Raw genomic sequence first — 15,207 nt, forward strand, 5'->3', positions numbered from 1 at the left:
CCTGTGTCTGTGATATGTTCCAAAAATGAAGCCCAGAAAAAATTGCGTTCGAAAATGATTATTTAGTGCTTCAAAAATTGAAATATAAAGTGACCGGAAACACCGTCTTAATTTAATCCCATACACTTATGTGTACTATTTAGGTGTCTATAAGACGCCTATTTACAAAATCGGGGTTTGCCTTGTAGTTTTAGCATGTCATTCTCAAGAATGGTTGTTTTCAGGGTTTATTAGTTCTAATAAATGCACTTGTACACATGTTTCATCTTGGTTTGAGAATTTTTTAAATCAGCTGCTCACAAAGTTAAAACAATACCTTTAATCTTTTAAAATTCAAGATTCAAGATGATGGCAAAGGCATTTATGATATGTAGAAATAGTTAAGCATCTTCATGGAACCTGTTCCAAACAGTGTGCCCCCCCCCCATTCTCCTCTTTCACGGTAACACAAATATACATACATACTACACAGGGGTGTGAGTGGTCAAAAAAAGCTGAAGGGTATTGAAGTCTGAAATAGAAAGAGCTCCCATACTTTTTGTACAGAGGAAAGCCAAATATAAGCTGAAGTTCAGCTGAAAATCAAAACCAAAAAATCTGAACTATCACACCCCTGTAAGTACCAATCGTCATCCCCTCCTTATAACACACACAGGCACACATATACATATTTTTTTTGTCAGCAATAGACATATAATGGTTCGACATACGGGGATGTTTGCCTGTGTTTATAATACCTGTAACCGGGATGTTGATAGAAAATGATTTTGTCCATATTTTACAAAATGTCCCCGGTTGGATAGTAATCTGTCATACTCACACGGTTAGAAAGGCTTATACACAGACAAACATTCTCTCTCACACACCCATACAAAGATTTTTTCAGTGATGTGTGTCAGCATTTTGTTATGAAAACTCTGATGAAATATCAAATTATTTTGCACACGGCTTTAACAGAATAAAATACAGTCATAAAACAAAGGGTACACTATCTAGTTCATTATTTCATTTTTTTTTTCAAAAATAAATTGATCAAATATGAAATTATTGCACCATTATGATTAGCTACTCAACTGAGTAGAGTCAACATTCATTTTTTCCTACAGGAATGGGCAGGGAGCACAAACAAATCTTATCACAAATACATACATAAAAAAAGAAAAATAATGAATAAATTCAAGTTTTAAAAGAGAGGGTGAATTACACAATGAAAAAAGTATAAAAAACAAAAGCAACACTTTCTTGAATTTAAAATGAATGGCTGCATTCGCCCCAAAAAATAAAATAAAAATAAGTGACCCCCAAAACATGGAATACTTAGATAAATGAATGGATTACAGAAAACAAAAACAAATACATGCAAATGAATAAATTAATATAGTAAAAATAGATTGAATAAAGTTTTTTGTGAATGCATTTTCTTCAACATTTTGGCACTTACAACCCACAATAAGAATTAAAGAGGCACTTGATTCTATATTGGAAGCACATTCATAATACAAAGTGATTCAACAATCAGTCTCCTTATACTAATAATTACTATAAACTATGGCAACGTGTGTGTAAAACCTCGAATTTGATTCCATTTACCATAATGGTATTTAGTCTGTGAAAACCTCAAATTTGATTCCATTTTTTAATACCATAACGGTATTTAACCTTCATGGCCGTGATTTTCTTTGAAGAATTTTCTCCCCCTTCTGTTTCCTTTAAATCATTAAACATCATAGTTAAGGCATGGTCACACCGCCTGAGTGTTGTTGGAGCGATCGTGGAGCGGAGAGAAAAGAAAATCACCGCTTGCTACCGTTTACCATTTTCGATTTCGATTGTTGTTTTTTTGTTTTCGATTTTGTCCCCAATTTTGAGAGCGAAATTCGGCCCTCTTTCCCTACCGCTCCATGAACGCTCCAACAACGCTCAGGCGGTGTGACCCATGCCTTTAGAAAATGATTACATTTGAAGTTCTTGATTACCATTCATCTTATTTGTATATAATCATTCAATTAGCTGATGTAGTTGCACAATCAATAGGACTTTCCCCATGTATTGAGAATCAGCAGAGTTGAAATTTCATTTGTATACCACTCTTTTGTGCTGTCAGCCATCTATACATCCAGCATTTCTATTCAATTTACCAGCAATGTTACACATTATAAGACAGACAAGAACACCCGTAATTGGAATTCTAATTCTTTCTTCTTCTTCAGTGCTTGTTATAATGCATAGCAACTATTGACCAACCATGGAATAGTTTTACTGAACTCATTGTCACAGTGTTTGAGGTAGGTGACCAACCATGGAATAGTTTTTACTGAAGACATTGCCACAGTGTTAGGGGTAGGTGACCAACCACGGAATAGTTTTTACTGAAGACATTGCCAGTGTTAGGGGTAGGTGACCAACCATGGAATAGTTTTTACTGAAGACATTGCCACAGTGTTAGGGGTAGGTGACCAACCATGGAATAATTTTTACTGAAGACATTGCAAGTGTTTGGGGTAGGTGACCAACCATGGAATAGTTTTTACTGAACACATTACCACAGTGTTAGGGGTAGGTGACCAACCATGGAATAGTTTTTACTGAACACATTACCACAGTGTTAGAGGTAGGTGACCAACCATGGAATAGTTTTTATTGAAGACATTGCCACAGAATTAGAGGTAGGACACTCAGTAGGACTCTAGTATTATAAGACTATTAGTATATACTACTTATTATTTATAATCACGTATTAAATTTTAGTATTTGTGAAACAACAATTTTTATTTAAAAATTGTTCTTCAAAGCGGCACTGCTAAGCGGATGTATGTCATAACGAAGCGGTTCAAGGGTCAGCCCTATTGTCTTTGCTTTGTTGACAAACGGATTGAGGGATCTACAGGAGATCAGTCTGGTAAGAAACGTCTCATTTTTACCATTTATAGTGAAATAATGTTTATCCCTTTATGCGCATTAGACGCTTGAAGGTTCATAGATATATAAAATTCAACCCTACAAACCGATTTCACCCTCTAACTATGATTTCCTACATGCAGGTAAATCCATCCTTGTGAACATGTGTCTCTTATACATATATGACCATTCTTATATCCAACATGCACATAAGGAGCTGATGATAATGCTCAGAAATGGACTTGACTCCATGAAAATTCATAAACATATAAACCTTGTAATGAGTCCCAATTCAGTCTGATTTTCTAGGAGACTGGTGACCAATTCTCATGTTCATCCTGCATATTGTCAGCATTAAATAAAAGCTTTAAAAAATCAGCTCACTCTATGAAGAATGATTAATGATGTATAAACCCTGTGAGTTTGAACTCAGCCTGCTTTTTAGGAGACTGGTGACCACTTCTCATGTTCCTCCTGCATATTGTCAGCATTAAATAAAAGCTTTAAAAAATCAGCTCACTCTTTGAAGAATGATTAATGATGTATAAACCCTGTGAGTTTGAACTCAGCCTGCTTTTTTAGGAGACTGGTGACCACTTCTCATGTTCCTCCTGCATATTGAGAGCATTAAATAAAAGCTTTAAAAAATCAGCTCACTCTATGGAGAATGATTAATCACTCTATGAAGAATGATTAATGATGTATAAACCCTGTGAGTTTGAACTCAGCCTTCTTTTTTTAGGAGACTGATAACCAATTCTCATGTTCATCCTGCGTACAAGGAGCATGATGATAATGCTGAGAAATGGGCTTTCACTCCATGAATAACAATGGCATTGTAACCATATAGAGGGACCTTGCAGGCTCCAATTTACTCTGATTTGTTGGGAGACTGGTAACCAATTCTCATGTTCATCCTGCGTACAAGGAGCATGGTGATAAGGCTGAGAAATGAGACCAATTCCATGCAGTAGAGGGCGTGTGACCAGGAATAATGCTGCGAGATGTAGGTCAGAGGTAGCCCAGCTAATACACCACCAGCTACAGAGCGGGAAAGGAAAGAGAGGGGGAGAGAGAGAGGAAGAATATATTAAAAGGGTACTTCAGGCTGAAAATAACATGATTTGAACAAATAAAGATAAGATAAACTAAACACTAAGGCCCGAATTCACAAAGGTGGTTTTCAAAACCACCAGTTGAGCCCATGGTTTATGCAGATTTAAACAAAAAAAGAGCCTAGACAATGTATGGCCAAAGTATGACGTCATCAATTTTCATTTTGGTCAGTTTTTTTATACCATATTCTAGTAGACAGAGCTACCAAGTCTAACGCATTATGCGTGAGACTCACGCATTTTGGACTCTTGTTCATCCCCTCAAATCTCTGTCTCATGCAACTATCACAGCCTATCCCCATATACATTGTACACAATGTCTGTGATCTCACTCAGATTCACAGAAAATCTCACACATAGCTGGTTTTTGAACTTGGCATCTCTGAGTAGAGCATGATGAAAACCCCCCACAACATAAATTTGGTGGGAATCAGTCCATAGGGCCCCAAGATATGACCTAACGAATATATGATTATCCCCACTGAAGCCAATGTATTATTGGCCTGGTTTCTAAAATTTAGAACCGACTTCAATGGGGCTAATTATGTATTCATGAGGTCATATCTAAGGCCCGCCCTGACACCACTGTCCCAATTCCAGACCTGCCAACCTCTGGGAATGAAAAAGTGCATTCTGTGATAAAAAAAACACTGTATTTTCCCCAAAATAACTGTATTTCATAATAAAATGTGTGGCGCACATGCTCATCGCGGCGCTCAAGCTACATGCAAGCTAAATTGCGCACTGCCCGTGCAGATGAAAAAAACAAATTGAAACATGTGTATATCTCATCCTGGTTTTAACGAAATGATTGAAAAAAAAAAACAAGTTACCTGAAATTACATTGATCCAATAACCATATTTGTTGAAGTTTTATGAAATAGAGACATATAGAGATGATTTTTCTCAATAAATTAGGAAAAAAAAATTTACATAGCAAAATCATATTTTTAAAAGAAAAAAAGTACTGCCGTACTTTGGTTGAAAAACGTATTAAATACGCCAAAAACGTACGGGTTGCCAGCTCTGCAACTTACCGCTTGAAGCCAGAGCAGCGAAGGCATGCACTGTCCCGGATAGATGAATGGGAGAGTTCTCAACGGCTAGGATGCCAAACAATGCCACACAGCTCTTCTGAGCAACCCCCAGGCATAGGCCAACCAGTAGTATAAGCTCCTAAAAGAGAGTCATAACAATGGTAATTTTTGATAATAATAATAATTTTGTATAATATTTTTAAAGCACCAAATCCAATGGATTACCTAGGCAGAGACCAACCAATAGAAGCTCCTATAAATTATAATAATATATAGCATTTATGAGGCGCCGATCTATCTAGTTGCCTATTCAGTGGCGCACTATATATTATCCAGGCTGTAGCTCCAGCTGCTAAAGGCACTTGGAGCATTCAAGGAATTAATCCTGCCGGGTACCCATTTACCTCACCTGGGTCGAGTGCAGCAGTGTGGATAAATTTCTTGCTGAAGGAAAACACGCCATGGCTATGATTCGAACACACGACCCTCTGTTTGAAAGGCGATTGTCAGAATCACAAGACCACGAAGCGGCCCCAAAAAGAGAGTAATAGAATAATAATTAAAAAATAACAACAATAATAATAATAATAATATATAATAACAATTACAACAATAATGATAACAACAACAACAATACTAATAATATTATAATTTTTTTTCAATAATTATGATAATTTAGAGTATTTCTAAATTGCAAAACTGCATGTATTACATGTATGTGTCCAGATGCTGAGAAGGGAGAACTTTCCATGGAAAGGAAAGTAACGAAGCATAAAAAGCACAACTACATGTATGATCATGACAGGATACTACTGGAAGGCAATTTTGAACTGGGTTTTTAGAGCAGTTTTGAAACATTTCAACTATTATGAATGCGATGAGGCAATCGATTCCACAGGGAAGTTCCAGCGTAGACATGGATGAATGAATGTTATTGCCAATTTGAGGAACTTCATGGCATCAATGATCCCAACATTCTGATGGTCCTAACATTCTTATTGTTATTTACTGTCTAGCTTCTTGGAAAATTATCTTATTCTTTAAATTTTCTTTTTAATACATTTAAATAATGGTTTCAAGGTTTCAACAGAATTTCGTTTACGTCCCTTGATCTGTATCTCTGGAGATCTGGCAACAATTAATCATGATTTTGAAGCCCTTCTCTCAAAAGCATAGCACACTTACATTACTTGTACTCAGCTTAATACCTTGGTCACATTTGTTCTACTGCGGCCTTACGGCGAGTCGAAAACAGACGTTTTATTAATTTTTACTAAAACTACTTATATGTAGCTGTTACAAACAAAATGTTAAAACGGCTGTTTTCGACTTGCTGTATGGCCGCCGTAGAACAAATGTGACCAAGGTATAAGCCATTCAAAATTTACCTGGTAAGTTTCTGGAGTGATGTAATTTCTCAGCGCGTGGAGTGATAAAAGATTCAATGCAACCATAAGTAGTAACCATGGATACCGTGATGTTCCCCTCCGCCTCCGTCCATACTGTTCATTTAAAAAAAATATAATGGTTCAAAATTTGCTGGCTTCCCGCAAGGAGAGACTATAAGAAATTGGTTAAGAATATATATATTTTTTAAATTTTGCCCTCTTTAATTTGTTGAAATTTGACTTTTACTTTAAAATTTAAAAACAATTTTTGCATCATTGGATAGAAAACAATGTACTTGCAATATTTAAGTATCCCTAGTACCCTACTTGCCGGAAGCCGATGAGTTATCAAAGTTCACAAGAGGTGCATTTCATACAAAACTAACTGATTTTCGAAGCAAGTGGATATATTATATTCCTACACTGAGAATAAAATCATTCCATTTGATCGCTAATACAATATTAAACTTGCTAGAATAGTATACATTTGTCATTACAAAAAGTCTGGATGAAATGGGACCGAGGAGAGAAGAACACTTTTCCAAATGGACATGGGATGCTGTAGCTTAGATTGCTACTAGTTTATCTGCCATATAAGGGGGGGGGGCTTCACAAAGAGTTAAGTATGACCTAGAGTCGCACTTTAATGCCTAGTTGCATGGAAAATAAAAGGCAGGACCGCACTGGTCAGATTATGCAAGGAGTACGCGCACAACTGCATATTGATCGAGAAGATTGCATGTTACTGCCATGCATGTGACGGCATTTCAGTGCGATGCTATTCATACTTAAATCTTTGTGAAACATCCCCCAGATGTTATACCTTCTATACGGGCACCAAGTGAATTTGCAATAGTCAATGAATTTTGTGCACAGCTTACCTTTGCTACTAGTTTATCTGTAATATATCCTGATGTTATACTGCCAACGGTAGCACCAAGGGAATATGCACTTGTAAATGAGCTTCCTGCAATGCAAAGTTAACATGAAAAAAATCAATGTTTTACATGTACTTATTTTGTCCTTAACTTTCTGCTATACACAGCATCCCATACAAACTTAACAAAATTACGGTCTTACTATATTATTATATCCTTAACTTTTTGTTATACACAGCATCCCATAAAAAAAAGAATTGCCCAAACTTTACCATAACTAAATAAGAACCAGAATATAATCTTAATCTCATCCCATCTCTCACCTGTTGTATGGGCAAGACCTTTTCTCTTGTATCAAGAAGAACTGGTCCCAGTCTTACCTCTCCCGAAAATCTTACCCCCATCTCTCACCTGTTGTATGACTAAACCTTTCTCTTGTATCAAGAAGAATTGGTCCCAGTCTTACCTCTTACACCAATCTCACCCCATCTCTCACCTGTTGTATGACCAAGACCTTTCTCTTGTATCAAGAAGAATTGGTCCCAGTCTTACCTCTTACAACAATCTTACCCCATCTCTCACCTGTTGTATGACTAAGACCTTTCTCTTGTATCAGGAAGAGTTGGCCCCAGTCTGTCATCCCAGTAACAAGAAAGTTGCTGATCATAAACAGTAGAGCTATAACCCAGAGTGCTGGGCTCGTTAAGATGGACTTGAGATTCTCAAAAATACTCGCTGATTCAGATGTTTTTGCTGGAAAGGATATTATATTGAAAAAACAAAAAAAATTATAGTTTGCTTTTACAAGATTCTCCAATATTCTTCATAATTCAGATGTATTTATTGGATTTAAAAGCATATTCAATGAAAACAATTATGGCTTGCTCTGACAAGATTCTCAAAAATACTTAATGATTTAGATGACCTTGCTGAAAAAAATTAATATTATAAGAAAATTATGGCTCGCTCTGACCAGATTGATTCTAATTTAAGATAGCTGAGAAACAACAACAAAAAAAAGAGCAAGGCTAGGTTACCCTGAATTAAAAACCAAGTTTTTCTGTTTCATGAAATGCAATATCTGTTTTTGTGTTTTAATAATCATATACCGTGACATGTACAAAACAGACAATAAAAACAAAATTGTAATTTTTTTTGTGTGTGCTCCTTGAATTTTACTTTGCTTTTATAATTTTCATTATATTGGTCGTAATTCAAATGTGTTCTATCGGCATATGTTTTCCATGAAACTATGTGAGCTGTCTGTTTTCTTCCTGAATAATGTGATTTCTTACGCTTTCCATATTTCGGATATCTGGGGACTCCACCCTACATCACTTACTTGTATCATTATTCTTTGATCGTTCAACATTGGAATGTAGAGATGGCAGTCCGACATCAGCAGGTGAGCTTCGTATTATGAATCCAGCCATCGCAGCGACAATAATAGCACTCCCAGCTGTAAAAAAAAATGACAGGGCTCGAATTAATCCAAGGCCATCCAAGGCCATGGCCTTAGATGCCCTCAGAAATGGCCTTGATGCCCTTTCAAATATTTGTAGACTTAAGGCCAAAATAACTGCCCTTTTTTGCTGTGGCCTTGGTGCCCTGCGGTAATCCAGTGCATGTGCCCCATTGAAAAGTGCATTATTGATGCCCTTTTTTGGTGGCCTTGGATGTCCCATAAAGTGAAAACTGCCTGCCCTTTCCCTTTTAAAAAATGGCCTTGCCCCTTTAAATTCTTAATTCGAGCCCTGAAATGATTATGGTCATCATAGCATGATCATAATTCTATCCATTCTGTGGACATTTGGGGGTGTCCTAAAATTATATTGAGCCAAAGAAAACCTGACACACTGGTTCCACAACATTTACTCCAGTGACAATTGATCTGCTATACAGTGTAGGTTTCACTATAAATTCCAACTTCAACCCTAGATTTAATACTATATCTACCCTCAGAGATGCCATCCATTACGGAAAATATCTACAAGACTTTGTCATGCCGTATACACCAGCTCTTAGCCCAAGATCATCACACCAGCAACTTCTTAAGACTCCCAAGACACGACTAGCATATGGTGCATGAGCTTTCGCTGCCTCAGCACCTTCTCTGTGGAATAATTTGCCGTTACTTTGAAGAATAATACCATCACTAGAGACCTTCAAATCTAAACTGAAGTCTTATCTTTTCAAAGAGTATTAGTTATTGGCACTTTGACGCTCATCCAAACTTTCTCATTCTTTCTATTCTTGTGCGCCTCGGAATAGAATATTTCTAGATAGATGGTGCTATAAATATGCTTATTATTATTATTAATATTAATCAGATAAGAAATTAAAATGTGAATAACAGCTGAACCAAATGTTTTCTTAAGAGACAAAACAGGTTAACAAAAGTTTTTCGCTCAGTCATTCAATCGGGAAGAAAACACTAAATATACATCAGAACACATCGCATTGATATTGTGTAAGGATTGACAACTCTGTACCCTACCATAAACCTACAAGTAACGTTCGCAATTTTTTTGTGGAAACCTATAAATTATATTACAAAGATTTGCAAAAAGTAAGAAAATTTGAAGTGAAATAGAGTGTTAAATATGCAAATAATGTTTTTCATGAAAAAATTTGCATATTTTATTCATAATGATAAAAAGTAATTATTTTCAGAATTTTTTTATACTAGCTTGTAGTTTATGTGGTAAGGAATGTGCGTGCCAAATTTCGGCACGTTCACGCGACGGCGGCCGAGATCTGAACATTTTCTTCAGATTTCATCTTTGTAATCTTATTTAAAGGTTTCTACAAAGTAAAATATGAAACCCAATTTTTTCCTTATGTATTTATCTGTATTTAGAATTTCTAATGTATTTCTGTTTTTTTCAATGGAAATTATTACAGACCATTTAACAACTAGATTAAACCCTAAATTAATTAAGCAGACCAATTAGAACGAAAAATATTCATCCTTTTATGAATTTCATCTCCCATAGACTTTGTACACAAAGTTAAAAAAATGAGCCATTTTCAGCATGACATTGCCTCGAAAAAAGTCACAGGACGTCGCGATGGTATACCCGTATGTCGCGAATTTGGTCTCAAAAGTTGCACGAGACTTCAAAGAAAAAAGTCATAAGATTTGCGGCGCTATCTTTTTGCGTTTAGGAAATATCGATAGAGGGGGGTGGGCCATCATGCCCCCCCCAGTCCCATAAGGGTTAACTTACCACAGAACTGCATTGCGCCTCTCCAACCGAAGTTGATTGCAAGTAGAGCCAGACCGAGGGGTCCTAGAGTCCCTGCGACATTAGCAGCAGATGATATCAGGCTCCACCATAGACCAATCTCCGATGGCAAATACCACTAAAGAATCCAGAAACAATATAATACAATACCACTTTAAATTAAACTTCACTGGTTACTTACTGATCACAAAAGAATTACATATAAAGTTAATTCAGAGTAACTGCAGTAAACACTGATTTCGCGAGGAAGTATGCAAAAACAACTAAAAGTAGGAGTGGGCTATAAATGGGTGATTCTTGGTTTTACTGTGGGAACAGTTTTTTTGTGTCCCTTTTACCTTATCTCAACATGAAATGACAATATTTTTTGTCTCGGGTCCGAGAAAAAAGTGTGCCGGGCCAAAATCCAAAATGGCCGCCAAATTAAACCCCCAAAATCACAGTTTTGGCCACAACTTCTTTATTTGGTGGTCTTTTTCTGTGGTTTTGGTGTCTATTCATATGTTTTAGGGGGCAGGCAATTTGTTTTTCCTATAATTAGCACTTTTAACCATTATTTGTAGAGTTTAAAGGTAATTATACCTAAATTTTCAAATTTTTATAGCCTTTTTTCAGCCAAATGTAGGTTTTATCGTCCCGGAGTTCTTGGATATTAGATGGTACGAGGTCAACAATAGCAAGCAGCTTTATAGAGCTATATTGCTTTTATTCCTCTTCTATGGGTTTTACGGATATTTGTGAAATATATCTTATTAAATAAAAATGTTAATTTTCCATAGGGGCAATACAGTATACAATGTACTGTTACTGTACACACTACACTGCATATTTCCATGCATGCACTGACCACCATGACATATGACAAGGCCTGTATATAAACTATAGTGTCATAGAAATAAGCTCTTAAGTCATAGAAATAAGCTCTTAAGGTTTAAAATTAGATTGTGAATTGTGAATTTGATTGCTTGTCAGCTGATGTACATGATGAAACCAGCAACGTAAACTGCACATAAAATATCACATATTATATACGTACATCACATATCTACATGTAGCTATATCTTCTTCATTTGGAGGCTTTTTTTACCTGGTTGTGGTGTCTAACTGGCCTATGTTTATGGGGTCAGGTAACGATACAATCATGGTAACGTTGATCAACAGCCAATCAGAACCAAGGATTACCATTAAGTTAACGTAATGGTAAATTTTTATGCAACGGGCCCAGAATATCTACAGTTCAAATGCCATGATGTTGGGTTAATTAGCTTTCTCCGCCCCCTGAATTAGCATATTTGACAAAACATGTCCTCAGTTTCTGAGACAAAACATATCTTCAATTTCTGAGGCATCTAATTCTAAACCTAAGAGCTCATTTCTACGTGTATAACACTATACCGGTAGTTTATACATGCCTTGTCATGGTGGCCAATGCATTTATGCAGTGCAGTATGTACAGTACATTGTATACTGTATAGCCCCTATGGATAATTAACATTTTTTTAAATTTAAGATATATTTCACAAATATCCGTAAAACCCATAGTAGAGGAATAAAAGCGATATAACTCTATGAAGCTGCTTGCTATTGTTGACCTCATACCATCTAATATCCAAGAACCCCTGGACGATAAAATCTACTTTTTGGCTGAAAAAAGGCTATAAAAATTGAAAAATTTAGGTATAATTACCTTTTAACTCTACAAATAATGGTTTAAAAGTACTAATTATAGGAAAAACATATTGCCTGCCCCCAAATACATATGAATAGACACCAAAACCAAAGAAAAAGACCACCAAATAAAGAAGTTGTGGCCAAAACTGTGATTTTGGGGGATTTTGGCGGCCATTTTGGATTTTGGCCCGGCACACTTTTTTCTCGGACCCAAGACAAAAAATATTGTCATTTCATGTTGAGATACATTACAAGGAATAAACAAAAACTGTTCCCATATTGAAATTACAAAAAAAGTATTTTTGACCCATGTATAGCCCACTCCTACTAAAAGGTTAAATTGTTACTGTATGGTTGTGGATCTAGAACTGGTACCTGTATTAATACTGAACTTTGTGAAATCCCCCCAAAACCGGGCTCCGTAACACAAAGATTAGCGATCAATCGCTAAATGAACTGACCAATCAAGATCAATGTTACACACGCGTTTGGCGCAAAATACTGACTAGGAACCAATCAGAAGTGTTCTTTCATATTTGCTAACACAGATTAGGTTTTAGGGTTGCTGGTCACATACTAGCTTCTAGTTCTAGCACACATTGTAGTGTCATACAACATGTTCCTACAGAGAATCAATAAAAGGTACTACCCGTGTACGTATCCAGAATTCCAGGAAACTTCCCTGTAGAAACAGACGCGAAGCTGTTTATTGATATTCCGCATAGGTGTTTTTTTTCCGTGTTCCACAATACGGAATGTGAGTTAATCTGATTATTCGCTCTGCAGAAACAGGTTGGTTCTAAGGCGATACAGTTTTTAGATTCTGGAAATATAAACTGTTTTAACAATTCTCTGTAGAAACATGCCAATAGTGTGTATATAGTAGAAGATAAGAAGATGTAGAAGAGAGGATCTAGGAGGAAGAGGAGGAGAAAATAAGGAGAAGACAAGAAGACAAAGAAGAAGAGGAAGAAATATCATCTCCTTGAACTCTGTTACCTGATTCAAGATCTTGGCTACTCCGGGCTAGCTCACGCCCATGAGGGAAGACATTGGGATAAAGCTACCATCCACCTTGAGAAAGAGAATGAAGTGAGAAAATGCCAGTGGCAAAGAGAACATGCAGAACAGAGAAAGAAACAAAGGAATGAAAAGAAGAGGTACAAGAAAAGAGAGAAATAGAAAAGAATGAAAGGACGAAGAAGAAGAAGAAGAAATGAGGAGGAAGGAAGAGGAAAAGACAAAGGAAGAGAAGGGAAAGGAAAGAGGAAATACAAGAAAAGAAAGAAATAAATCAGAAGAAAACAGAGATGAGAAAAAAAGGAGGAAAAGAAAGAAGAGGAAGGGGAATAGAAAGAGGAGGAAGAAGAAGAGGAAAGCCCTGTGGCAGGTAGGGCGTATCCAGTTGCTGGCATAAAATCTCTTACCTGTTTCAGGACCTTGGCTACTCCGGGCCAGCTCACACCCTGAGCAAGCCCCATCAGGAACGACATCACGATGAAACTTTCCACCGACGTCGAGACAGAGAACTGTAGCGAGAGAACACCGGTGGCAAAGAGACCCATTGGAAACATTACTCGAGGGCTGATCTGATCGGAGATAATCCCTCCGATAAACTTACTGATGGCGTAGGCTAATGTTAGACTACTTGTAATGGTACCTGAATATCGAAGGGGGAGATTGGGAGGATGAAAGAAGCAGCGATGTGAGCAATGATAAAGTGATCACAAATACAAAAAAAATAGCTGAAAAAAAACCCGACGAGTGTTGGAAAAAGAGAGCTGACATTGAAAGAACTCCCATACTATTGCTCAGAGGTAAGCTGGAGTTTAAAATAAAGCTGAAAGAAATTAAATCAGCTAAACAGCTGAAAACTTTCATCCTTGAAGAAGGGGGGGGGGGTAATGGGAAGGGAGATATGGAGGGAGGGGATGTGAAAGAAAGGGAGAGAGAGAGAGCCAGGGGAGATGATTACGGGTGTGCTGCATTGAAGAGGAAGAAGAGGAGGAAGAAGAAAAGGAAAAAGAAGAAAAAGAAGAAGGAGGAGAAGAGAAGAAGTAGAAGAAAAAGAGAAGTAGAAGAAGACGAAAAAGAAGGAGAAGAGAAGAAGAGGAAGAAGGAGGAGGAGAAAAAGGAGAAGTAGAAGACGAAAAAGGAGGAGGAGAAGAGAAATAGAAGAGGAAGAAGAGGAGGAAGAAGAAGAACAAGACGTTGAAGATTAAGAAGAGGCGTATTACGGAGAAGAGAAAAGAAGAAAAAAAGGAAGAGAAGAGGAAGGAAGAGAGGAAGAAGTAGAAAAAGAAGATGAGGAGAAGGAGTAAAAATGAGGGTGTAGTAAAGAAAAATTAGAAGAATACGGATAACAATTAGTTGGAGGAAAATAAAGTTGCAAAGAATATGACTTCGGAGGAAAGAAATTTGAAAAAAAGGTATGACTCACCAAGATCATTATTCTTGAGGCCTTCTTCCTTTATTATTTCTGGTAAAAGGAAGACAAAACTCTTTCTGTTTAAGACATAGAGAGCATAGCCAATGAAGAGTGTCCCAACGTTGATGAGGCGCCATTGTGTGTACACATTCATCCCCATCTCTGAGCCTCAAACTCCAATACGGGTATTCAAGGAGATGAAAATGGTGAGTTGTTCTGAAAGAAAGGGGGAAATCATAATGATAATAATAGTAATAATAATGGCAATAAACATAATAATAGTAATAGCATCATGTCCAGACTGAAAAAAGTTCTCTTGGAGAACAACACATTATAATAGTAACCATAAAAACTCAGTAAACTGTCACTTTTGTTACCAAAAATACTAATTTCCATACAGTTGCAATCTATTCTTCATTCATAATGTAGTGAGGGGATCACTGCTGAATTCACTCGAGCGCTCAAAAACTTAAATTTTGGGGCCTTTTTTTGTGCATGCCCTCTTTTGGTGGAAAGTAAAATTAAAAAAAAAATTGCATTTTTC

The 15,207-nt window shown here is 36.7% G+C and overlaps 1 protein-coding gene across 1 annotated transcript; it reads right to left on the reverse strand.

Moving 5' to 3' along the window:
* Window positions 1-3,090: 3,090 nt before the first annotated feature.
* LOC121417290 (glucose-6-phosphate exchanger SLC37A4-like) lies at window positions 3,091-14,879 on the reverse strand. The gene is made up of 9 exons (XM_041610939.1): window positions 14,676-14,879; window positions 13,663-13,895; window positions 10,547-10,682; window positions 8,659-8,775; window positions 7,899-8,069; window positions 7,320-7,405; window positions 6,439-6,552; window positions 5,051-5,189; window positions 3,091-3,939 (listed from the first exon to the last, which is right to left on the reverse strand). Exons 1-9 carry the CDS (start codon window positions 14,821-14,823, stop codon window positions 3,770-3,772), a joined length of 1,314 nt encoding a protein of 437 aa, XP_041466873.1. The 5' UTR covers window positions 14,824-14,879; the 3' UTR covers window positions 3,091-3,769.
* Between the last annotated feature and the right edge of the window lie 328 nt (window positions 14,880-15,207).

This window comes from Lytechinus variegatus, chromosome 6 (assembly GCF_018143015.1).
Source record: "Lytechinus variegatus isolate NC3 chromosome 6, Lvar_3.0, whole genome shotgun sequence".
NCBI classification, from domain to species: Eukaryota; Metazoa; Echinodermata; class Echinoidea; order Temnopleuroida; family Toxopneustidae; genus Lytechinus; species Lytechinus variegatus.